Here is a 25347-nt window from a genome sequence, read left to right as displayed (position 1 = left end):
CTAAACATACACTCTAGTGTTTGGTATCTGACTATAATGAAATAAATCTCTCATCTTGCTTTCCTGCAGTCAAATTCTACACTGCACCAGTTTGGCGATCTGAAGCTTTATGCTGCTGAATGGATAGCGTCATCGTCCTATGTCATGCAGTCTGCTGACCTTCTGACTAAAACCTTGCCAATGCTTCAGGTATACTAAATAGAAGACAAGTCAAAAGCCAATCAAGTAAACCTCTCTCTGTAACAAACACTGAATGTTGTTTGTCAAACTACTCTTCACAGAACTCTCTACGCAATCCCTTCGTCCAAAACTTCATTCAGACCCAGACTGGTATTGATGTCTCACAAATGACAGCAACACTCAGCCAGTTCTGTAAGTTTGAACTTGACAGTTTGGTATATGCAATTCATGCAGTATATTGTAGAAATTAAATAATTTCCTCTTGCTGTCATTCCAATTCAAACTCATGAATTGAACGGGAATCCCCCCACCCCTCACTCTCTTTACAGCAAACATGACAGTTCTGTTGGAGAAAAACAAGTTTATCATGGATCAGATCACTACCCTCTCCCAGCTAATGATGAACCTCTCCTCCTGTGTCAACTTCGACCGCTACAAAGGCTTCAACTCCACTGATGAACTTGACACACAGGCAGAGAAACTGGCTCAGAACCGCGAGCTGTACGCCAGTGAGTACACGCACACACAGACATTCACACACTCGTATGATTAGATGCCTCTTCTACTGACTGCCCCACTCATATGTTCTGTGATACTCATAGATGAGCACACCACTGACACTGAAGAGCCATTGGGCTGTGAAGCCTGAAATCCAATGCAATTCCATTCAATTCCATTGAGATATAGATTTCCACTGTTATCGAAGAGCAGCATGCCTCTGAGGAAACTATGGCAACAGAGAGGCAGCTTCTAGATCACTTGCCATGTCTGTGTTCATGTACTGTATAGCAGCAGAAAGAAAACTGTATTTGCCAAGTGTTTTCATGAGGTCTTTAAAGACGCAAAACAAAGTACTATCGTTATCGGCCACCATGGTTAAGCAGCTTATTCAAGGCAATTGTAAGTTAGAAAAGTTGATTAACTTCAGCTACATGTTCATACAGACATTAATCGATCCGCTTTTGTGGTGTGAACAGAACAATTCAAGAACCACAACTATTCATAAATGGGTGATTCTCACTAAACCTGTCAAGAAAATGTCCTGCTCCTATATGCTAAAAAAATCTAATTATATATATACAGTATGTAAATATACTGCATATAGGAAATTGAGCCTATTTTTTAGGGACACACTTTATATTAGGTGGCCTTAACTACTATGTAGTAACAATAAATACATACAAGACTATGTATTTACTGTGTAACTACATGTTGTTCTGCAAAATGCCCACATTTGTTGCTACTGAGGTTGAGGTACGGGTAGGTTTAGGAGTAAGGTTAGGGTTAGGGTTAGGATTAGGGGTTAGAGTTAGGTTTTGGGGTAAGGGTTAGGGGTAAAGTTAACAGTGTAACTACAAATGTAATTAAATATAAGTAATTTAAATGTAATTACAATGCAACAACATGTATGTACATAATAAGTACAGTGTATCAAATGATTAAGAACATACAGTAGTAGTTAAGGCCACCTAATATAAAGTGGGTCCACATATATATTTTTTTACATTGTGACATTTTCATGACAGTTACACACATTTTACTGCAAAAAATTATGATTACCATAATGTAAAAAAAAAAAAAAGAAAAAAAAAAAAGAAAAAAGATCAGTACCGCAATGTGAAGAAAAAAAATATGTTATTTATACACAACAGCAGTACACCTTTGATACTGCCTTTCATCTTTACTGATTGTAATTTTTTTTAAATCACTGTACAACAGCATCCTTTTTACTGTAATAATACGGTAAAAAAACAACTGAGTTATGGTAAAGAAAATCATCGTTGGAAACAATGGGAATGTAAAAATAAAATGTCCGGATGTGTTTAAGCAACAAGAATAGGGGGTTTAATGTGCTCATGTGTCCTGAAAATGTTACAATGCAAGAAATCTTAATGGTCCTAAAATTAGCCTTTATTTTCTTCATGCAAAATATTATTTATTGATTGATTTTATTGATTGTAATTAATTGGGGGGTTAAACATGACCAGGACATTTTCTAGACAGGTTTCATGAGAATCAACCAAACATAGTGAACATAGCCACTATAAAATCTGCATCTCCACAGGTATCATCTTCAAACTTCCCGAGGCAACCTCCAACTCCAGCCTGCCTCCTCAAATTGACTACACCATCCGCATGAATATCGAGAATGTCATGCGTACTGACCGCGCACGGAATCCCTTCTGGATGAAGAATTCCTTCATCTCATCCACAAGGACTCAACGGTACAACCGAGGCTTTGTGTACTTGCAGGAGAGCATTGAGAGAGCCATCATTGAAATGCAGACAGGAAAAGCCATGGATGGACCTGCGGTCCAGATCCAGGCCTTCCCTTATCCATGTTACTACCAGGATGAGTGAGTGTCTCCAAACACAAACCCTAGCACACTCAACATTGTCACTGAGCATCAGCTCTATGGACTGTCCTTTCAATGGTCCTTTTTTTCATTGCAAATACCAATACTGGGTGGCTGGTGGCTGATAAAATGCTGATATATTTGTGCATTATCCATTGCCAGACCGATAAATATGCCAGTATTTGGCCATTTTGAGATAATCTGCATTATCTTTAACTGTGCAAGCTTAACTGATTAACGGAAGCATTAGATTTCTCTTTTATCAGTTCCAAAATCTACTGACAGTCTTGGCTAATTTATCGGTCTGTCACTGTTCTGTTGGTACGGTAGAAATTAAACAGAGATTGGGGAATAACAGAGGGACCGGCTCAATTATTTAAAATGTATTCTAGCAAAATGTGTATTGTGTAATGAAATGTTGACTACTTTTGTTTTTGATGTAATTTTTTATAGATAACCTCCATTATAGTTAAGATTGAGAATTAATTTTAATTAATTGATTCAATTGAAATATTGGGCCTAAATGTACTGCACACTGCGTTTTACACCATATGCAGTTTAAATCACCACCGAACATCATGCTTTTTATATTGTTTCTTAAAAATTACTGAAATGCCATCTCTTATAGTAGGAAGTATTTTTGAGTATTTCATAAATATATGTAGTACTTCATCAGTTCATCAGATCAGTTCTTTTTGTCTCTTTTTATTTGTGAAGAAACAGCATATTCTTTTGTTAGATTTATTTTAGAAACACTAATATAGTTAAGACTCACTAATTCCAACATCAAAGTGTAACTACTTTAAATCAGGTCAGTCTGTTCATCAGTTTCTGTTTCAACAACATTTGGAGCACTCTGCAACAGCTAATCTCAACTTTTTCTACCTACCAGATATCTCAACAGCATCGCTTTTGCCTTCCCAATGGCTCTCATGATTTCCTGGGTGCTTTTTGTTGCCCACTTTGTTAAGAAACTTGTCCACGAGAGAGAGCTGCGACTGCATGAGGTATGAAACCAAACTTATTTTGATTGCTTGGAGGCTTTTACTTTTGCAAAATATTTGTTCTGTTTAGTTTTGTGAGTGGTTATCAAGGCATTGCTATGCAGTTGCTAATATGTTCAGAGTTATCTTTAGCTCATTGCTGTGTGTTTGCTAGGGTATACTGAGCTAACACCTATCTTCTAGTAATATGTGTTTTTCCAGAAAATTTCATCAGATTTCTAATTTTTTTTTAACTCTTCTCACAGTACATGAAAATGATGGGAGTCAATCCAATCAGCCACTTCTTTGCCTGGTTTATTGAGAGTGCCGTCTTCCTTCTGTTCACCATCATCCTCCTCACCATCATTCTGAAAGCTGGTGGCATCCTTCCTCGCAGTGATGGCTTTGTGCTCTTCCTCTATCTGTGTGACTACGGCCTCAGCGTCCTCGCAATCAGCTTCCTGGTCAGCTCATTCTTTGATAAGACCAACATCGCGGGGCTGAGTGGCAGTCTTATCTATGTCATCTGCTTCTTCCCCTTCATAGTGCTGATCCACTTGGAGGACAACCTCTCGTTCTCTGTGAAGAGTGCTCTGGTCTGTACTGTATTTCAGTCAATGTGTAATAAAATATAATTGTTCAGTCATATTTTGATATATATATATATATATATATATATATATATATATATATATATATATATATATATATATATATATATATATATATGGGAGATTTTTCAGGGAATTTTCCTGTGCCCTAGGATGTTTTTTTATTTTTTTATTTGTAATAATCATTCTAGGATTAAAGAATAGTTTATAATAGCGTTTTTTTTTATTTTTTTTTTATAGTGGCTCTTTAATTACTTTGTCCTGGGATAGCTCACCCAAAAAAAATAAAAAATGAATAAAAATTAAAAAAAATTAAAAAATGTCATCATTTCCTAACCCTCATGTTGCTCCGAACCCGTATGACTTTCATTCTGTTGTGAACACAAAAGAGGTACAGGAGGTTAGTCTCAGTCACCATTCACTTTCATTGCATCCATTTTCCATAAAATGAATATAAATGGTGACTGAGGCTTCATTCTGCCCTTATGTCCTTTTGTGTTCCATGTAAGAAATAAGTTGCATAGGTTTGGAACAACATGAGGGTAAAAATTAGTAAATGATGATTTGAGGGTGAACTGTTCCTTTTAATGGTTTAATTTTAAAAAATGCCAGAATTTTCACTTTTTGGGCTTGTCCCTTACCCAGACCTTTTAACTTTCCCTCTATTATACATTTATAAAAAGTGTCCAAATCAGTGGAATTCTATTTAGCACTTTTTCCATCTATTTTTGATATATTCATATATTGTATAACTCCAAGCATTTTAGAGACCCTAACTGAAGAATCCCTATAGAATATATAAATCTGACTGTTTTTGTTTTTGGTCAACAGAGTCTGTTTTCCCCAACATGCCTAAGTTATGCCACTCAGTATATCTCCCGCTATGAAAAACAGGAGGAAGGTAGGCTGACTCTCAAAACCTCTCAAGCTGTAATTAGTGTTTGTGTGGAATAATTACATAAACTGAATGTATTGTGTACCTTCACCTCAGGCATCCAGTGGAGAAACATGTATGTCTCTCCTCTGGCTGGAGACACTTCCTCATTCGGTTGGCTCTGCTGGTTGCTCCTCATTGACTCAATAGTGTATTTCATTGTTGGTATTTACATCCGCATGGTCTTCCCAGGTATGTGTGATTCACCCACCTTTCAGGTTTCTGAGCAATGTACAAATAAAGGAATAGTTCACCCAAAAATGATCATTCTGTTATTATTTACTCACCTTCATGCTGTTGCAAACCTGCATGCTGTTATTTCTAATTTCAGAAGAATCTTCATGCAGCTCTTTTACACAAAACAACATTTCATAGTTGCCACGGCTGTCAAGCTCCTGAAAAAAAAAAAAACACCATAAAGGTGTCAAAAATGCAGTCCGTGCTATATTCTGGAGGAACAGACTAAAATTTAGTTGTTATTTACTAAAGATCTTGCTCTCCACTGCAGCTTTGACATGTTGACACAGTTTTTTTAATCTGAAAGTGGACTCTAATTACATTTCAGAAACGTCAGTCTATTCTGCAAATAAAGCTATCATATAACTTCAGAAGTCTTGGAACTTTTTGGGTGTTTTTTTATTTTTGTTTTTGTCTGTTTGGAGCTTCACAGACAAGGTCACTATTAACTGTTGTTGTATAGAAGAAAGCTGTGTAAAGATTCTTCAAAATCTCTTCTTTTGTGTTTTTGTTCAAACTATTCCTTTAACCAGTCCATTTTCTTTGTTGATCGGTTAAAAAATGTATGGTTATTTTTTCTGTTTTAATCCAGAGTTAATCTCTTCTACATTTTTCTCTCAATCAGGAAAGTATGGCATTGGTGTGCCATGGTACTTCCCTGTGACACAATCCTTCTGGAAAGATATGTTCAGCTGCTGTAACAGAACACCAAAGAAGATTGGCAGAGGACTGCTCTTCACCAACATGATGCAGGAGCAAAGCAATGACAAGAACAAAGGTGTATTGACCATTCATCTCTAGAGAGAATTGCCCCACATGTGTCATGTATACTTTCATTTTAACTCTTTACCCTATTGTTGTAACATCTTTGCTTCTCTTTTTCTATGATGTCTCTTAGGTAAAGGTAACTTCCCGGCTAATGGAGAAGAAGACTTTTCAGGTTTACCTGTTGGAGTTTCACTGTATGGCCTGACGAAGACCTACGGCAACCGGCATGCTGTTGACAACCTGAACCTCTCTTTCTATGAGGGGCAGGTTACCTCTTTGCTGGGTCATAATGGAGCTGGAAAAACCACCACTATGTAAGAGCATTTGTTACATCCTTAAATAAGGTTCAATAAGTGACCGATTTGTAACACTTTATATACTTTAGGTTGCAACTCTTTATTTTATACAGTTAGCACTCTGCATGCGAGACGCATTCACAATTGATTTCAATAGAGTTTGGCTTTAGCCAAGCTAACGAAACAGTCCTTTAATAAGCATAAAATATGCAACACACAGTATTTGGTATAATAGATTTAATAGTTGATAATATTATTATATTGGGCTATTTTTAACCAATACTTTTCGGTATTGGATTAATTCTAAGTATAGTTATTATTGACATTTCTCTTACAGTCATAGTGACACTATCTTAGAATTTGGCCAAAAGAAGTTATCTTAAAACACAGCATAATCATGCTGCCTGCTGTTTCGGCACTGAGCCTTAATCTCATTTGTATTAATGTATCTACTATGCTATACTACACTATACTATATTGTGCTGTACAGTACTGTACTATTCTGTACTATACTATCCAATATTATGATATACAGTATGTTATACTATATTATACTAGACTATGGTATGCTATTCTATACTATACTATATTATACTATACAGTATTTTACTATGTTATACTATATTACTGTATACTAGACTATGGTATACTCTATTCTACTCTACTCTGCTCAGTGCTGGGTGGATTACTTCTGAATTGAAATATGGTAATGATTACAAATTACATGACAAAAATGCTATCAGTAACGTAATCTCGTGGATTATGTTTTTGGGGTAATCTAGTCCAATTACTTTTGGATTACTTTCAACCTAATTCTATTTTATTTTATGTCACATGCATTTGAGTAGGATAATCATTTTAATATAAAAGTACAAAGAGGAAGAAAATGTATTCCATTTTTTATTCCTAACAAAAGGAGCCTCACAAAAAGAGGTCCTTATGACATTTTTATGAAAAAGACCTTCTTATGACGTTGCTAGGTCAAAGCTTTCATCTAAAACCACTGAAACACTTTTAACTCTTACTGCTTACTGATAGTCCATCACCTATTCCAAATCTGAGGTGCAAGATATTATCTTTTGAACAGCAAGAATATTCTAAAAGAGCAGAATATTTTAAAACTGCAGAGTTCCACTGAGTTACACAAGGAACAGTTGTGTCAAGTGTTATGTCAAGTTTCATGCAGTGGACTCCACTGCATCAGCAGCAACAGTAGAGCGATGGGCTTTGTTTCATATTATTGTGTACCCTGCGGGCAGGACCCTTAGACTATCAGTTCTGAGTGCAATACACACAACCCTCTCCCTCTTTTCCGAAAACACTCGGAAGACTTACTGAACATATATCAGTGGTGTGCTGATTTAAAATGAAAAATGTAAAAGGTAAAAAAAAGAGAATGATTAGGATGATCAATAAATTTCAGGTCACTTCTGACGGGGTTGTTTGCACCCACCTACGGCACCATTGAGGTCTATGGGATGGATATGCAGACATCCATAGATGATGTACGTAAGGAAATGGGTGTGTGCATGCAATACGATGTCCTGTTTGACCATCTTACCACCAAAGAGCACCTGTTGCTATATGCTCAGGTCAAAGCCCCACACTGGACCAAGCAGGAAGTGAACGAACAAGTTCACAGGTATGTTACAGCACTAATTTCATTACAGTTTTTTGTACATTAAATAGTGATTGACTGTTATATCTGCAGGCTGATTAGTAGGCCAATGTTGTCAATGGATAGAGTAAATAGTGTATATACTGCCTTGTCAATTGATAGTGTCCATTTTTTTATATTTTTAGCAAATATTGCGCAAGATACATGTTCATTTATATAATTATTTTTTTTTTTTACATTTTACATGAAGTTGTGCTATATACTGTATATTTACCATTGGCCACTCTGCTCTGTAGACATTAATGTCAGCATCGGCTGTAAAAAAAAAAAAAGTAAACCATGTTTTTAAATAGTTTTTTTATGTAAGCATACACTAGATGGGTGTCTTTGCTTTTGACATGCTATGAGTGTGGTGTTGTTAAGATGGCATGTCAAATTAAAAACAGTACCTCTTTTAAAAACATACCTCAAACAATCTTTGTGAACGCACCCTAAGACTCACTAATCCTAATGAGAGAAATGAACTCTGTTTAAATATATAGAGAGGTAGCTTAGTGGTCAAAGACACAGGCTGGTAATTACAAGGTTGTGGGTTTAAATCCCACAACGCACAATTCATGAAGTATTACCAGTATGTCCTTAAGCAAGGCATTTAACTTCAGATTGCTTTATATAAAAGCATCAGCTAAATGGAAAATAAATTATTATTAACACAGTCTCTCTTTCTCTGTCTTAGAATCCTAATGGAAACAGGCATGTATGCCCACCGACACAAGCGTGTCGGCACCCTGTCAGGAGGTATGAAGAGGAAGCTATCCATCTCCATTGCCTTCATAGGAGGCTCACGACTGGTGGTGCTGGATGAGCCCACCACTGGTGTGGACCCCTGCTCTCGACGCAGCATCTGGGACATTGTCCTTCAACACAAGCAAGGTGAAATCCCCCTGCAATTCTGCCATTCAGGCCAGGGAGAAAATAATCTCCTGCCTCATACCTGTAGCAAACCCCCCAAAGGACTTTGATCTTATCGGGTATCTCACATTCGGTTTAGAATTTAATTAGGCTTGAATGGATTTTCTCAAGGTGCGTGCTGTCAAATCCAGACAGGGAAAAATCCCAATGGACATGTAGTAACGACTGATTGTTATCCGTCATGCTCCCTCTGTCGGGCCTCTGATGTTTAATTATCTTCCTCGAAGATGGTTTGCGAATTTATCTCAGGCAAGGATTTAAACCATAAAAGAGGGTCATGTCAGATTCTCTGGTGTTATCGTGGTATATCACCTCTTTGCTCAGAGTCTGTCTTTCTCTTTCTGTCTGTTTCAGTAGATCTTTGATTTGACATGTCCTTTTTTAACTGTCTAGAGCGTACCATCATTCTTTCCACCCATCACCTGGATGAGGCTGAAGTTCTCAGTGACCGCATTGCTTTCCTAGAGCGTGGAGGCCTCAAATGCTGTGGTTCACCCTTCTACCTCAAAGACAAACTGGCTAAGGGCTACAACCTCACCCTCACAAAGAAGGTACCTTTGTTTAATTACAAATCTTAGCTTCATCAAGTAAGTTCTCTGGTGGCACCAAGCGGTAAGTGGAACGAGCCATGTAGGGAATCAGTTGCCTGGGACAATGGTCAATTATACAGTTTATGTGGTCAGAATTCTGCTGATGAACAATAATCAAGTATTCCAGAGAGCCGTTTAATAAATATTTTATGATTTGTCATATAATCAAGATGCAATTCCATGCTTTCGGTTTAGGTTCAGACTCCTGATTCAAAGGAGAGGTTCGACAATGATGAATTGAGGGCTTTCATTCAGTCCTACCTGCCTGACGCTCGGCAGAAGGAGGGAGAAGTGGGTGATCTGGTCTACTCCCTCCCACCATACAGCCCTCAGAATGCTGCTGCATACCAGTCTCTGCTCACCAATCTGGATCAGAACCTCGACAGGCTTCAGCTGGGCTGCTATGGCATTTCCGACACCACCCTGGAAGAGGTAATAACCAGATGTGGTGTGAAGGCTTAGGAGCTGTTCAAACATTATGCATTCTTATGGTCAAACACAGTTAGATGAAGCTTAGTGCAATGGAGCATAATGAAGGAATATCACAATTCAATTATTTCAAGAATTTGTCCATGAACGGTAGCGCTTCACCGCAAAATGCTGCGTGCATTTTGTAAACAAACAGCGCTTCTCCTTCAGCGTTTTAATCAGAGATGTGTGAGCGCGGGGGGCCTCTAGTGGCTATAGGCGGCACTTCAGCATATAACATACACAACACATTACAGTTTAAATTGTCTTGCATTGCATTGCCTTGCCAGACAGCGAAAGACACATTTAATAGGTTCTGATTTCCTTCTCTCACCCTCCGTGCAAAACAAACTGAATTCCATTATATTAGCTATGCTGAAGAAAGTGGTTAGGAAATGTTTTCAGCTGCTATAGCTCACTCTGCTTGTTCTGTAATGTTATGTTGCTAGGGTTACAAACAGCACATTAATATCGAACAGTGATTAAAACCGACCGGAACTAGCTATGCATTCAGTGGTTTGAACCGCACGCATTCCAGCCAATGCGAATCGAGTATTCGAGCAGATCATGGTGTGTGTGTGTGTGTGTGTGTGTGTGTGTGTGTATATATGTATAAACAAGGAAGAAAAAATATTTAATCGTATTATCGTGTGCCATTTTGCTTCTCAAGTACATTTATCTTGTTTTAAGGAAAAGTTTAACTTCGTTTACAGGAAAATAATTTGTGAAGTGCACGAAAAGAGAACAGACAGAACACAAACATGCATCCTGTGTGAACAGCCCTTATGCAACCTCAACAATGCCCAGGTGCACTGAAGACATTCCACTGACCTGTTTAAATGCCATTGACCTTTTCTGTTTCTCAGGTGTTCCTGCAGTTGACTCGAGATGACATGGAGCCTGAGAGAAGTGGGGCTTGCTCTGTGTCAGAGAATGTGACCGTGAATGACACTTTTGCCTCCAGAGACAGCATTCCAGATGACCTCAACAGCATGTACCTTGGAGAGAAAGCCAGTAAGTGGCCTTTTTGAACTATTAGATTCTTTCAACATTCTGTAGTATTGCAGTCATGACCTGTGCTTTACCAATTAACCCTCTGAAAGCTTTGAAATTTGAAAGCTCATCTTGAGACTTTGGCTGGGTTAAAACAGTTTAGATGATTGCGTGGATCTAATGTGGCACACTCCCTTTTTCTCTCTTCTAGGCCTCACTGGCACCTCGACTGTGAGTGGGTTTGCCCTGATGGCACAACGTGTGATGGCCATGCTGTTGAAACGTGTGCATCACTCCAGGAGGGACTGGAAGGGGCTGTTCTCCCAGGTGGTCTTGCCCATGCTCTTTGTAATTGCTGCCATGGGCCTGGGCTCTATCAAGAGTGACCTTCAGCACTTTCCCAAGATTACGCTCTCACCTGCTCAGTACCACATTGATGAACAATATGCTTTCTTCAGGTTAGACTTGCATGTTGCTTGACTGTGACTCAAATGTGTCTCTGAATTCAATTAGGAAATATTGGTATCGCTAAACTACAGGCAATTTACTGACTTTAGAAAAGCAGCATCTTGTTAATCTGTTCAATAAAAGTTGGTAATAATGGTAGTGCTGGGCAATATATGGTAGCTAAATATTGTTTTGTGCCTTTTAACAATATTTTCTATATTCGATCTTAACTTCACTTTACATGCAAGGTGTAAAATTAAGTAAAGTGTATTTAAAATAATCAGGCAACTACTCAAGGCATGATTTGCACACTGTTTTTGGAATAATTATATTTAAAAATTTTAATTTATATGCCCCAGTATCATAGTATATATTAATATACAGAAATATTTATCTACATATAGTATTACAATAACATTGTAAAGTGTTTAAAGTGCCACTTTGAGACCTTAGTGAACAGTTTTGGGTGCTGATGCAAACGAATTATAGAACCGACTTGACTCAGACAGTTTAAAAGAACTGATTCTCAGAAATTATGCAAACTTCTAACTCTATATGCATTTCAATAAGGCTTAAAACAGAAATGCTAGTAAAACACCTCTGTCTCAGTGCTATCATGCACAAGAAATGGGCGAAACATTTGCCAACTTTTGTGTTTTGTAAAAATGTCTCATTTAGCTGATGCAACCTCAGGAAATGTAATGGTCAGATAAAAAAGTGCATTAAAATCAATGCGATATTCACTATACTATATTGTGAACATGCAATATACCGTCCAGCACTAAATATTGCTATTGAACATTATTTCTACAGCAATCAGAATCCCAATGCCAGCAGTCTTGTAGATACCATGATGTCCTATCCAGGCATTGACCACTTCTGTATGAGAGACCCCACAAACTCGTAAGTAATCATCCATGGGTCTTGCAGTGAACATCTGTGCAGTCCAGCTCTTTGAGCTTGGTAATCATTCCGCAGGCATCTCTAAGCCACAAGTGATTACACATAACGGCTTCAGCTCACCTACAAATGGGTTTCATTTTTTGCCAGCTGGGATTTCAGCCTCTTTGATCTTTTCAGGTCTGTTCCTAAACTCTGGTCAACACCTCCTTTGCTGAGCACTGGGACTGTGCTACTCTTATCTGTTGTATTGGTGGGTCTTTTTGCTTTCTTGGTAATTTTTTTTCTTTTTTTTTTTTTTTTCACACTAATGTGCCATTTTCAGTTCTCAGTAGCTCAATTTTCTCATTTTCCCATGTCTCTGCTTTCCTCACTCATAAATGCTCCATTCCTTTTTGGTGGGGTTTCTCTCTTTTTTCTGTATCATCCTCTCTCTCTCTCTCTCTCTCTCTCTCTCTCTCACCCACCCACACATCTGAAAAGCTCCACTTTTTAAACTCCTCAGTAAGAGCATATAATGATGCTTGGTTGAATCTCATGAAACTTTCAAGAGATTGTCTGGGTCATATTTCTTGCCAAAATCATATAGAAATAATAAATTATATTTTGCATAAAGGCAATGAAGCCTATTTTAGGACCATTTAGATTCTTTGTATTGAAAATGGTCACAAATTCCCCAAAAAACTCCTTATTGAGAGCATGGCACTAAGGGTTTGATTCCCAGGGAACATGTAAATGGATAAAATATATTTACTGAACGCACTGGAAGTCACTTTGGATTAAAGTGTGTACCAAATGCATTGTAATGCAAATGTAATGTAAGTGTCATCACTGTAATGCAAAAATAAATAAATAAAAAATAAATAAATAAGCGAATTCTCATTACTATAATGTGGAAAAATTATAATAAAATAATGTTTAAATTGTCAAGTTTTTATACATTAGAATTGTTTTGTTGTGCTTCCTTTATTTATGCAAATTTAAGTAAAAAAAAAAGTTAAAATAAAAATTATATTACAATTTTGTTTATACAGTATATATATATATATATATATATATATATATATATATTTTGCAGTGAAATCTGACCCAGTCATGTTTTTGTGAGATTTACCCAGGGATCACTTGCATTCCACAGACTTTTTCTGTTTATTGGATCGATTTCATCTAACAGGCTCTCAGATCACTGTTGGCACTCATCATGCACACTCTCCCTAGCACATCTGAAGAGCTTTTAACTGATGCCTTCAGAATGATCATCACACTGCTTTGAGTGCTTCTCTCCATCTCTGCATGCAGAATTTAGCATGGCAGAATATTGTATTCTTCATTGTACCAAAAGTACTATTTCAACAAAAGTTTATTTGTCTACAGGGTTTGCAAAGAAAGACAAAGAACAGGAGTCCAGACCTGGACCACCGAAGGCAACAGCTCAGCTACATTTACCACCTGCAAATGTAGCAAACAAGTGCAGGTGAGTCAGACCATCAGAGCAGAACCATCATTACATATTCTCAGTGATGTGCCACCACTTAAATTCCTGAATTTGAACTGAGGTGGCAAACAGGATGCAGAATTATCTGTATTTTGAATTCAAATTTAAGGAAGTGGAATTGAAATGCACTTTTGCAGCCATTTTTTTACACCATTTTTACAGCATTTACTAACCTTTTTACAACATTTATTAATCATTTTACAGCATTTTTTAATCTTGGTTTTACAAAATAGTTCATTTTTAAAGTTAGTTCATAATTCATTACTGAATGTTAACATATGCAGCTTTTAATGTAGAAACTATATTAGTATACTGTATGTAGAAAAGAACAGTGACCAAGATGAAAAAATACTGTTAAAGTATTCAACATTCAACTGACCAATTGAATTTCTAACTCATGAATTGTAAAGGAGCCAATTAATGAATTGTTAATTTAGCCCAGAAAATGTTTCTGTCAAGTATGTCACTCACTTTTCTTTCCATTTAAGTCTTGTCCTGCATCAGGTTACGATCCACCTCACATAAGAAATCCATCATCCCAGATTGTCTATAACCTGACGGGCATCAACATAGAGAACTACCTGCTGGTCACCGCTAATGACTTCATTAGAAACAGGTGAATTTGATTGCACATGAGATCACAGTTTAAAATCATTTCAGAAGGTAACACTGTACATGTATGCCACAGGTAAAAATTTTGGTGAGGTGGAATAATAAGGAATTTATGAAGCACTGGTGGGCTGGTTAATAATTTAAGAGAAAGTGCTTCGATTTATCCAATCTTTACTGTGGCATTCCCAACCAACTGACATTTTCCATGCTAGTCAAATACCACACCAGACTGGGACATGCCACTGGGATGAAAATACTTAATTATGCAAAAAATAGTAAGGCTATCATATATTATTTATTGCTCTCTGCAAAAAACAAACAAAACAAAACAGCCCTGCCTCAAAGTGGTGGTGGAAATAAATAAAAAGACAAATCACAGCTCTAGAACGAAATTGGTCGAGAATTAACCAAAGACATAAAACTAGTGATTAAAAGTATACAACTGAAAATTTGTTTTCAATGTCGCAAAACACATGTTTTTTGTTACATATATTGAGCTGTAATGTAAATATGAAGAATGTGGGACAGAACATAGAGGTGGGTTTTGCAAGGATTATATATATATATATATATATATATATATATATATATATATATATATACTACCGGTCAAACGTTTTGAAGCACTTACTCATTCTTTATTATAATTTGTTTTCACATTTTAGAATAATAGTAAAGTCATCAAAACTATGGAATAACATAAATGGAACTATGGGAATTATGTTGTGACTAAACAAAATCCAAAATAAATCAAAACTGTGTTATATTTTAGCATCTTCAGAGTAGTCACCCTTTGCCTAGAATTTGCAGACATGTACTCTTGACATTTTCTCAGATTCTTGAGGTATCACCCTGGGATGCTTTTTAAACAGTATTGAAGGAGTTCCCATCTATGTTGGGCACTAATTGGTTCCTTTTCTTTATTATTTGGTCCAAGTCATCAATTTCAAAAACTTTTTTTTTAATTAAATTTTAGTTTTATAATGAAATAAATTAATATGGTGGCACAATTATATTTTTGTCTACAAAACTAATTTCAAACATTTAAGCATACGCCTTCATATCAAAAGATTTTTAAGATCATGAGAAACATTTCAGTCAAGTGTTTCAAAACTTTTGACCGGTAGTGTGTATATATATATATATATATATATATTATTGGAATACCATGCATAAAATATCCAGGATTGCTGACATCGAAAATGCTGACATGTTTTTGGAGGGTGTTGTTTTGGAGAGAGGGTGTGCAGCTGAAGGGCTGGGGCAGTCTAATTCATTGGCTGAGTCTTGCAGAAGTTAGCAAAACAGCAAAACGAAGAGGCTTTTGGAGATGTTACACCAGAGGGGTATTCCAGAAAGCAGGTTAAGTGACTTACCCAGGGTAAGTTTACTCAGAATAAGCGGACAACCTCAGCTTTCTGTTCCAAAAACTGAGGGAACTTTCAGGGTATGTTAGTTGCCATAGCAACTTACTCTCTGAACATAACCTGCTCCGGATTAGGTTATGTTCCAAAGTTAATTTATTTCAGGTAGATGTTAGTAAGTTTCAGAGGCAGTCAGCGCATGTGTGCTCTTTTAATAGCGGCACAGTGGGCGAGAAAGTTCAGATTACGCACAATATTATACTTTTAAAGCAATGTTATGGTAAACTGCAATCTTTACTTCACCTCACAAATCTTCTTTACTCTGGCATTTCCAGTCTCACACTGCAGATTTGCATTCAAAAGTGAACAAACTGTGTACATTGTGCTTTAACTTTTAATGGGAAGGTTTTAATACTGTAATTTTTTTTAATGCACAACATGTTGGAAAGTCCCCCACGCTCTTCACTGTGAAGATGGGGCTTTATGTATTTATATTTAGCCCTTCTAATAAATAATTTTTATTCTATAAATTTTATAGAATAAAATTATTATAGCACCCACTTTCTATTTACAGTTCCTTTAGTCAATGAATATAATGTTATTTATAAAATGACATTCCATAGTAACAGTATGCAGGTAATGTCTGCCAATTAAAAGCTTAAGCAATTAATCACTCATTATTCTTCTTCACTAACTAGATAATATGTGATAATTTCACAGACCACAGATATAGAGGTTAGAGATTTTATTTCTTATCACTCTAATTCATGTAGGCTACTGTAAATATAAATGCACACATTTCCAGACTTGTTCATTGTACTCTCTTTATTATCTGAAAATATAAATGAGACATGCAGTCATTTAGAGTCACCCACAGTGCCCTCATTTAGCTGGTGGTCAGGTGATTCAATGAAAAGATATATCTTTCTGATGCTCAGCCTCAGAAACTGTACATGGTCCATCTCTAAATTACATTTTTGTTCTGCCTTTCAATAGGGACCTTTTACAGCTTCCTATTAACAAGGAAGCGATGAGTTACTTTTCCCTAATGCTGAGATCATGAACATCTATAATGTATAGTCAGACACATGATCTTCAATTAAAACAACATAATTTAATTCCATACCAAGTTGCTGGAGGCAGATGGACCCTACTGTACATGACAACACAACATGACAAGTTTTAATGCCACATCAAATGTGAAAAGAACACAATGGACATATAATTCCTATCATTGTCCACCTCTGTTACAGCAGATCTTCATCTTATAATGTACATGAATAATCATGTGTGGCCTACTAAAAAACATTACATGAAATCTATGGGAAATGAAGACAACTGTGGGAGATCCTACAATTGAAAGAGGGTCTATTAATACAATGACACCATCAGCAACTGTGGGAAATTAAAGTTGATATGATTCTAAGTTTTTAGAAACCCCAACTGGGTACATCAAATGGTATTAAAAATAAAGGAAATACATTCAGTTCACTTGACATACAGTAAAATAAAATTAGCATGCACAGATCATGGTAAATACCATTAAAATTAATCTTATAAAATATGTAGTAAACCTATAGCCTATTATCATAATATTAATAGAATATGAATGTTAATACTTATAATGAAGTTCAGTGCAAACAAATAACGTAACGGTCGACCTATTAAACATTAATGTAGTTGAGAGGGGTCTAATATTAATGTTGAATTAAGCTTTTATATGTACGGTAGAACTTTACAGTTTTATTAATTTTAAAATTCACGCAATAATTCAGTATAATTTCTGTCAAGCAAACTCTCAGTCCTAAACCAGTGTAGCTCCTATCGCTATTATGAGTGAAGATGAAATAATGCTCGTTTGCTGTCATTAAAACTTCATGTTCTGCTTCACTGAAATATGGCGCGCCTTTCTTCTTTGCGTCTTTTTCCATGGTGACTCGTGGATTCGGTGATCTGCTGAGAATGCCTTTCTGAGTTCACCGAGAACGCGCACAAACTCTGAGTTTCAAACTCATGGTTGAGTGAACTAACCCCGTGCAGGTGTTCTGGAACCCACATACAAGTTTTGGGTTAATCAACCGAGAGTTCAGGGTTTATGTCATGGTTAGATAACCTTGCTTTCTGGAATACCCCTCAGCCATGTGTTACAATCTACATATCTATTGAAAGATGTGTGTTGTGTTCTGTTAATTATGATGATTCTGGCTTTTTGAAAACAGAGAGCTACAACTGACAGTGTTACAGAGTTCCTGACATCTGTTGTCAGCCATCATGGAAATCCAGAATCATCATAATTAACAGAACATAATTAACAGAACACAAAAATGTGATGTGCTTTGTTTCAGATATGGAGGCTGGGACTTTGGAAAACCCGTCCCACTTGATCTTAAGATGGATATGTTAGAAGTGCCACAGAACAGAACCCTTACTAAGGTAATTTTATTTAGTCATATTACATTGTCTCAGTTGCAAGGCTGCTCATTGTCACAAATGCAGCAGTTCTTGTAGACACTAACAGGCTCTGTTGCTCTATTTCATTATGATAATAAAAGGTTTGCAGATAATTTTATTGATGTTTATGTTAACATAGGTTTGGTATAATCCAGAAGGCCACCACACCATGCCTGCCTACCTCAACAGCCTCAACAACTTTCTCCTGAGAACCAGTCTACCACCTGAGAAACGGCAACAATACAGTAAGTTGAATCATCTCTTTCTAATACTGTCCAATACTGTCTCTCTGATCTGGGCTGGCTTCCTCTTAGAATATATACAATTTCACATATATCTAATAGTGTCCATGTCATATACAGAAAGAAGGTGCTATGGACCCAGTTGGCAGTTGGTTTTCGTTATGTACTTTGTCTTACATAGCCAGGCATTTTGACTTACAAAATAAAGGCTGGTCCATTTTGCAGCTCATTCTGGCCTAGAACCACCCACTTAGACTGGAAGAGACCATCTGACTGTCATAGAAAGCAACCAACCACTGTTTGTTTTTAGGGGTGGGTAAACTAGAAAAAATTATTCAAAATAGAGGAACAATCTTCACAGACAATTGTACAGAAAACATTAAAGAAATTAGCTGAAATTAAGCTTCACAATTTCTGTCAATTCAAAAATAATGAATAATGATTATTTCACTGACTGATCAGAGCTTGTGATTTTTACAACTGCTTTCTAGTTTTTGGATCAGTTCGTTATTGAATGGACTGTGGCAGGCCCATGCCATGGGAGGCTGAAAAAATTGCAAAATCACTGACTTAAGACAGGGGGCAGTGTTACTATTCTATGGCTTACCATGAGGCAGAGTGGTCTGAATGTTAACTAGAGGTGCTGAGAAATGAAATCAAAGAAATAGAGCTGGATGGAAACCCCAGTCTTATTTCAGCACTACCAAACTAACCCTGTGTCTGAGATTTACTGTCTGCCTCCAAGCAAAATTAATACAATTCCATCAGTCATTAATGGAAAGTGGGGACACAGTCATTCATATGGACTTGGTGAACTAATTCAGGGCAAAACAGAGCATACATTCAGCAAAATGTTCATCCAAGAAGCAAACTGCTGTTCACATGTTTCAAGCAAAACATGACTGATTGAACATGTGTATTTACTAGTGTACTAAAATGCTTTTTTTTCCTCCCTATACAGCTATCTCACTGTCTAGCCACCCATATCCTGGCCAAGTGCAAGACGAGGATGTCATGTAAGTACACACACTCTGAGGTGTCTAAAATCTACATATTTTTTATAATCAACTAGTCAACTTGTCAGTCTTAAAGATGCAGTATGTAAGATTCAGAAACCCTTGTTATTATTTGTAATTACCTGTGGCCGTTAAGTTAACTGCAGCCAGCTACCTGTTGCTCGTGCTCACACTTGTGCACACACTCCATAGGGATGCAAATGAGCATCAGCCAAAATAATGAGGTAACGTACAAAGAGACTGAACGTGATCCACCGGCATCATGCTGACAGATGAGGTAGCATAATTAAAATTACACATTTATGATTGTTTTACTGCAAACTTTGAGACTAAACTAAAACTACTTATCAGCTAACATAGCATACTGATACACACATACAGCTACATACTACCGAACTATACCAGACAGTTTACTGTTGCACTGCTCTATGTTGCACTATTGTATGTTTTGTATGTCGTGTTGTACTACGATCAAGAAACCAGCGTATTTGCTTAAATTTATCCTGTATACCTGACTTTTAGTATAAAGAGAAGATCATTGAAACTATTTGAAAGTTATGAAGCAAGGTAGCTTGCAATTCGTCAGCGTTAGCAGGCAAGATCAAGTTAGCTAAAATTACACAGATCAATCCTTATGGCACTATATTTCACATGCTTTGCAGTTATGTAAGCTTACTTGTCCAATAAGAAGAGCGCCAGTTGAGGGTCGGTTTTGATCCCCAAAACCGAACGGAGATCCCTTCAGGAATCAAATGCCCTGCCGATGTTCACTCTAGTTTTCGCTCGACCATGAACACGTTACTTGTTAGCCAGACGGGATTCAGTAGAAGGCTTGAAAATCAGTCTATGGCTTTAATAGGCAACCTAGGAAGTCCGGGAAGGGCTAATTTTTTAAGTTGCGTTACAAGCCGTTCACTCTTTGGCAAAAAAAAAAAAAAAAAAAAGGTGAATATTACATGAAAATTTTTACATACTGCACCTTTAAAAAGATAGTTTGCCCAAAAATGTCATTATTTACTCACCCTCACATTGTTCCAAACCTGTATTTCTTTCTTCAATGGAACACAAACGAAGATGTTTGGCAAAATGGTAGCCTTCAGTCAGCATTCACTTACATTGTATGGAAAAAATGTGCAATGAAAGTGAATGTTAACTGGTGACTGAGACAAACATACTGCCTGGCAAAATCTCCCATACCTAACACACACATACGCCTGTCTGTCTGGCAGCTAAAGCTGATTAAGGTGCTCGGTGGGACCAAATACAGACCAAGCATATTAGTTGGGCAGGTACCAAATCACAGGCCCAGTGGAGAAAAGAAAGCAATCAGCCAATGATGGGCTTTAGATAAGATATGCAAACATTGCTCTGACATTTTCATTCTAGTAGAGCACTTGAACTAATGTAATTTGACTCATGTATTTACTACTCTTTGATTTTTCCCTGAGCTTGGCTTATTGATTACTAACCCAATATAATGTTTGTTTACTCTGAAGGTGGTTCAGAGGTTAATTGATTCAACATCGCCACCCAAAACATGCTTGTATTTTGAACACAGTGGGCAATTTGAACTCTGCCTAAATCTGAAAGGCACATTCTGTAAAGTGAGCTCAATTGTTTTTATTTTACAATTGGGATGAGGCTGGCTCGATGCCTGCTGCTTATGCCTGAGAGAGGGATTTCTAGACAGGGGGAAATGAGGGGAGGAGAGATACAGAGAAGGCTAGAAAATTAGTGAGAATAGTTATGGTTTCACAACTCAAAATTGCTTCTATGAGTTGTTGAAAAGAGCAACAAGAACTGCCATGTGTCCATTAAGGCTGGGCGATAAACTGAAAGGCTCAATGTATTTGTTATGATTTTGCTAACGATATAAAATTAGGCAACGCTGACAACAGACCATGTCATTAGACTAGTTTGATATGACAGCGTTTAGACAGAAATTTGTAATACTGTCTCTTATTTTGTAAAAACGGCGTTAGAGTTTGGTGAGTTTCCATGAATCAGTTCAAACTGTCAGTATCAATAAATCGATTCAAAACTCTAATTCAACAATTCATGTCAACTCTCAATAAATGTTTTCAGAAGTTTTTGTGGCATTTTTCATGTATTGAAATGTTTTGGTAAAATATATGTAAATATACAGTATATACATATATAAAATATAATATAAAAATATATACAAAAATATATAATATGTAATATATAAATATAAATCTATAATATTTAATTTAAATCTATTCAATTTAGGGGGCCTGGGTAGGTCAGCGAGTATTGACGCTGACTACCACTCCTGGAGTCGTGAGTTCGAATCCAGGGCATGCTGAGTGACTCCAGCCAGGTCTCCTAAGCAACCAAATTGCCCCAGTTGCTAGGGAGGGTAGAGTCACATGGGGTAACCTCCTCATGGTAGCTATAATGTGTGGTTCTCGCTCTCGGTGGGGCACGTGAGTTGTGCGTGGATGCCACGGAGAAGCCTCCACTCGCGCTACGTCTCCGCGGTAACACGCTCAACAAGCCACATGATAAGATGTGTGGATTGACGGTCACAGAGTCACTACGCCACCATGAGGACTTAAATAGCGCATTGGAAATTGGGCATTCCAAATTGGGGAAAAAGGGGAGAAAAAAAAAATCTATTATATTTAATTTAAATATAAAATATATAAATATATGTAAATATACATAAATATTGTGGATATTGTTGAAAAATCTGTGGAAAATGTCCCTTGATTATTTTTTACTTAATTTTTGAATCTTAAAGGAATATTCTGGGTTCAGTACAAGTTAAGCTCAGTCGACAGTAGTGATGGAAAGAACGGATCATTTTACTGACTTGGATCTTTGAATCTCATTCAGCAAAATGAACGAATCTTTATTCAAGTCATTAGGCTCGTTTGAGATTAGCAAGTTCTGCGCAGAACTGATCAACGGTGATCAGTGGCAGGTGCATGCCGGTTAGAAATCTGTCCGACTTGCTGTGATGTCATGGTGACGTATGCCAAAAACAGTTGTAGCAGTAATGTTCATTGGCTTAAACAACTATAATGTTTCGTTCTCTTCTAAAACATTTTTTATTTATTTTTTATCTCTAATATCATGTTTTTGTATAAATTATATGTGAATATTCCCAACACTCTGACAGTTCGATCTCTGTATGGGATTTTTATCATATTTCTGAAATATCTAAAATACATGTCTTTATTAAACTAAAAATACAAATTAAATAACAGGTACATTGAATGTCTTTTTCATCATATTTATTTTCATTTTAAAGCAACAGAATTAAAATTATATCCACTTTATCAGAAAGAGCGCATGAACGTGAATCCCACGTTATCTGCCTTTGATCTCGTAGGTGTCTGATCCACTACGAGATGTAAGAATTGTCTGACTTCACAATACATACAGTATGTGTGTGTGTGTGTGTATATATATAGAATATCTTCAAATTTTTAAAAATACAGATATAATTTTTTGCTTTATCTCCCAGATATAGTGTCCACCCAAATTAGAGTTCATAGATATTTCCATTAAATGTACATTTATTAATATTTATTAATTTTGGGAATACTTCAGCACAACTGATTAATCTTAATGAGACAGTAACATAAGAACGACAGTAACATAAGAACAGTTACAAAACAATGTTTCAAAATTGTCTAGAAAAGTACAAGCGTGTACAGAAAAATGTGTGAGATATTGTTCTTTATCCTTTAATTTTCCTTAGCTTAATTTGCATGGGCTGAAACAAAGTTGTCAGCCCAACCGACCTAGCTCCTCTAATCTGAATACCAGTGATCCTCGCTTCTGCATTTAGGCTCAAATCTCTGTGGTTTGGGTCTCCTCTTGTTCCATAAGAACAGTTCTCTCTTATTTGTCCTAGATTCTCACCATTTTTGGTAGTGCAGTTTATGGGAGGAGAAATGGGATGCAGAGGGGCAACATTCAAAACTGAAGCTCAGCAGGTTACCATTAGATGAAGAAATGTCCTGCTGAGACTGAGTTCTTGAGCAAAATCTGAATCTGTCTTTCACAATTCTGAGAGATAGAGAGATTATAATCATCATGGCTTTCATCTTTTCTCCCCACTGTTCCATCTGTCTGCTCCTGTTCTATATGCAATGAGCTTGACTGAAGAACAGTGTTAAGCCCATGTGAGACTCTTTAGGAAATATGAAGCTCTGTTTGTACTGTAGAAAGCAAGACATAGTTTTCAAACCTAGAACTTCTGTCAGACAGACATTCAGGTACTCTTAACACACTGATTTAAGTCTTAAGTTCTGTTCTAAGCATAGTGAACTGCCTTGCTGTGCATTGCATACGTACTGTAGGCAGCTGACTTCTAGAGGTCATTCACACAGAACATGCTTTTGCATCCATCTGTACTGTTTTTAATATTTATTTTTTTATGTAAACCTGCAATAGAGGGAAGTTTTTGACCCCTTGCAATAGCATGTGGCTAAATATATTTATTGGGTAAAAAAAAAGTATTTATGTTTTTGTTATTCTATTTATAGTTGATATTTCTCTTCAACATTAGCATGTTGCTAAGCTAAAGACGCAATACTATAGCAAGGATAAAAATACATAAAACACACAAATATTGGGTACAATAGTCCCTTTTCTATTAGATTGAACTATTTTCATCAATAGGTTTTTGGTATTAAATGAATAATATTTATAGTTGACATTTATCTCGCTTCGTCCACCATCTTGTTGCAATGCATTATCTGATTGCCTTGTCCACTGAAGAGACACAATTTCTGGACCCAAATGAGATATCTTAGAAGGCAGTATGATCATGCTGACTATCTGATGGAACAGCCCTTGTGTTGAGAGTGCACCTATGGTACTTAAAATGAGACTCAATACTGTAGGTTTTGGAACAGAGCTATAGTTTTCTAACCTACAGACCTTATTCACGCTAGCACCATCTTTGATTTTTAATGGGAATGACAATGAGTCTGTGAGGGATAGATGTACAGTCTCTCCAATGGGCTGTACTGCAGTTTAAAGTGTTTTTGGATCACTCCGCGGACAAAACATTGATAAAATGTCTTTCCAAGAACATTCAGTATACAAAGAACTCCAGACAACATGAGTTGTGGAAAATCAGATGTGATCTAGGAGCTTTATACAGCTGTATACCATTGGTGTCATTGAAGAGATGGTAAGTCTATCCCTCACAGCCTCATTCCTATTAAATATCAAAGAAGGCGCTAGCATGAATAAGGTCTATCTCTCAGTGTTAGGTGCCAGACAGAAGTTCAGGTACTGTTAGCTTTTAATTCTATGTCCTCAAGTTGTGTCCTCTATCCTCTGATGTTTCTTTTTGTCCACTCAAGGGTGGGAGGTTTGGTCAGTATACTGGTTGCACTCTGTGTCCTCACTGGCTACTCCATCATGACTGCCAGCTTTGTCATCTACGAGGTTCAGGAACATCACACCGGTTCCAAGAGACTCCAACAAATCTCTGGCATCAGCGAGCCTTTTTATTGGATCATCAACTTCTTCTATGATATGGTAATTAAGTACTAATTGATAGATGTAAACAAATGTTGGTAATTTTGATTTTTGTGTTGATCAAAAATATCAGAATCAGAAGATAATGTTGTGGCTTAATTTTCTAAACATGTTATGGAGAAAAACTAATGTGAATGTGTCTTGGTTCTCTATTACATATTACATATTGTACTGTACAGTGTGTAGAGGAATAGTTCACATCAAAATGAAAATTCTGTCATTATTTACTCACCCTCAATTTGTTGCAATCCATTATTTTCTTCTGTGAAACACAAAAGGAGAATGTC

The 25347-nt window shown here is 36.7% G+C and overlaps 1 protein-coding gene across 1 annotated transcript in view; it reads left to right on the top strand.

Moving 5' to 3' along the window:
- LOC127448475 (glucosylceramide transporter ABCA12-like) overlaps window positions 1-25347 on the top strand; it is a 45848-nt gene that overhangs the window by 7673 nt on the left and 12828 nt on the right. Inside the window, exons 9-31 of the mRNA XM_051711019.1 lie at window positions 70-189; window positions 282-372; window positions 510-689; window positions 2246-2537; window positions 3430-3544; window positions 3787-4116; window positions 4963-5032; window positions 5123-5257; window positions 5928-6080; window positions 6201-6384; window positions 7790-8008; window positions 8721-8917; window positions 9350-9507; window positions 9742-9978; window positions 10881-11028; window positions 11219-11465; window positions 12268-12357; window positions 13729-13828; window positions 14338-14465; window positions 18171-18258; window positions 18416-18521; window positions 19480-19534; window positions 24883-25060. Coding sequence (XP_051566979.1) covers window positions 70-189; window positions 282-372; window positions 510-689; window positions 2246-2537; window positions 3430-3544; window positions 3787-4116; window positions 4963-5032; window positions 5123-5257; window positions 5928-6080; window positions 6201-6384; window positions 7790-8008; window positions 8721-8917; window positions 9350-9507; window positions 9742-9978; window positions 10881-11028; window positions 11219-11465; window positions 12268-12357; window positions 13729-13828; window positions 14338-14465; window positions 18171-18258; window positions 18416-18521; window positions 19480-19534; window positions 24883-25060 — 3621 coding nt within the window. The remainder of the gene's footprint in view (window positions 1-69; window positions 190-281; window positions 373-509; window positions 690-2245; window positions 2538-3429; window positions 3545-3786; window positions 4117-4962; window positions 5033-5122; window positions 5258-5927; window positions 6081-6200; window positions 6385-7789; window positions 8009-8720; window positions 8918-9349; window positions 9508-9741; window positions 9979-10880; window positions 11029-11218; window positions 11466-12267; window positions 12358-13728; window positions 13829-14337; window positions 14466-18170; window positions 18259-18415; window positions 18522-19479; window positions 19535-24882; window positions 25061-25347) is intronic.

Source organism: Myxocyprinus asiaticus, chromosome 11 (genome assembly GCF_019703515.2).
Source record: "Myxocyprinus asiaticus isolate MX2 ecotype Aquarium Trade chromosome 11, UBuf_Myxa_2, whole genome shotgun sequence".
Taxonomy (NCBI): Eukaryota; Metazoa; Chordata; class Actinopteri; order Cypriniformes; family Catostomidae; genus Myxocyprinus; species Myxocyprinus asiaticus.
Note: the sequence above shows the minus strand (reverse complement) of the source record. Positions and strands in the feature narration are given on the sequence as shown.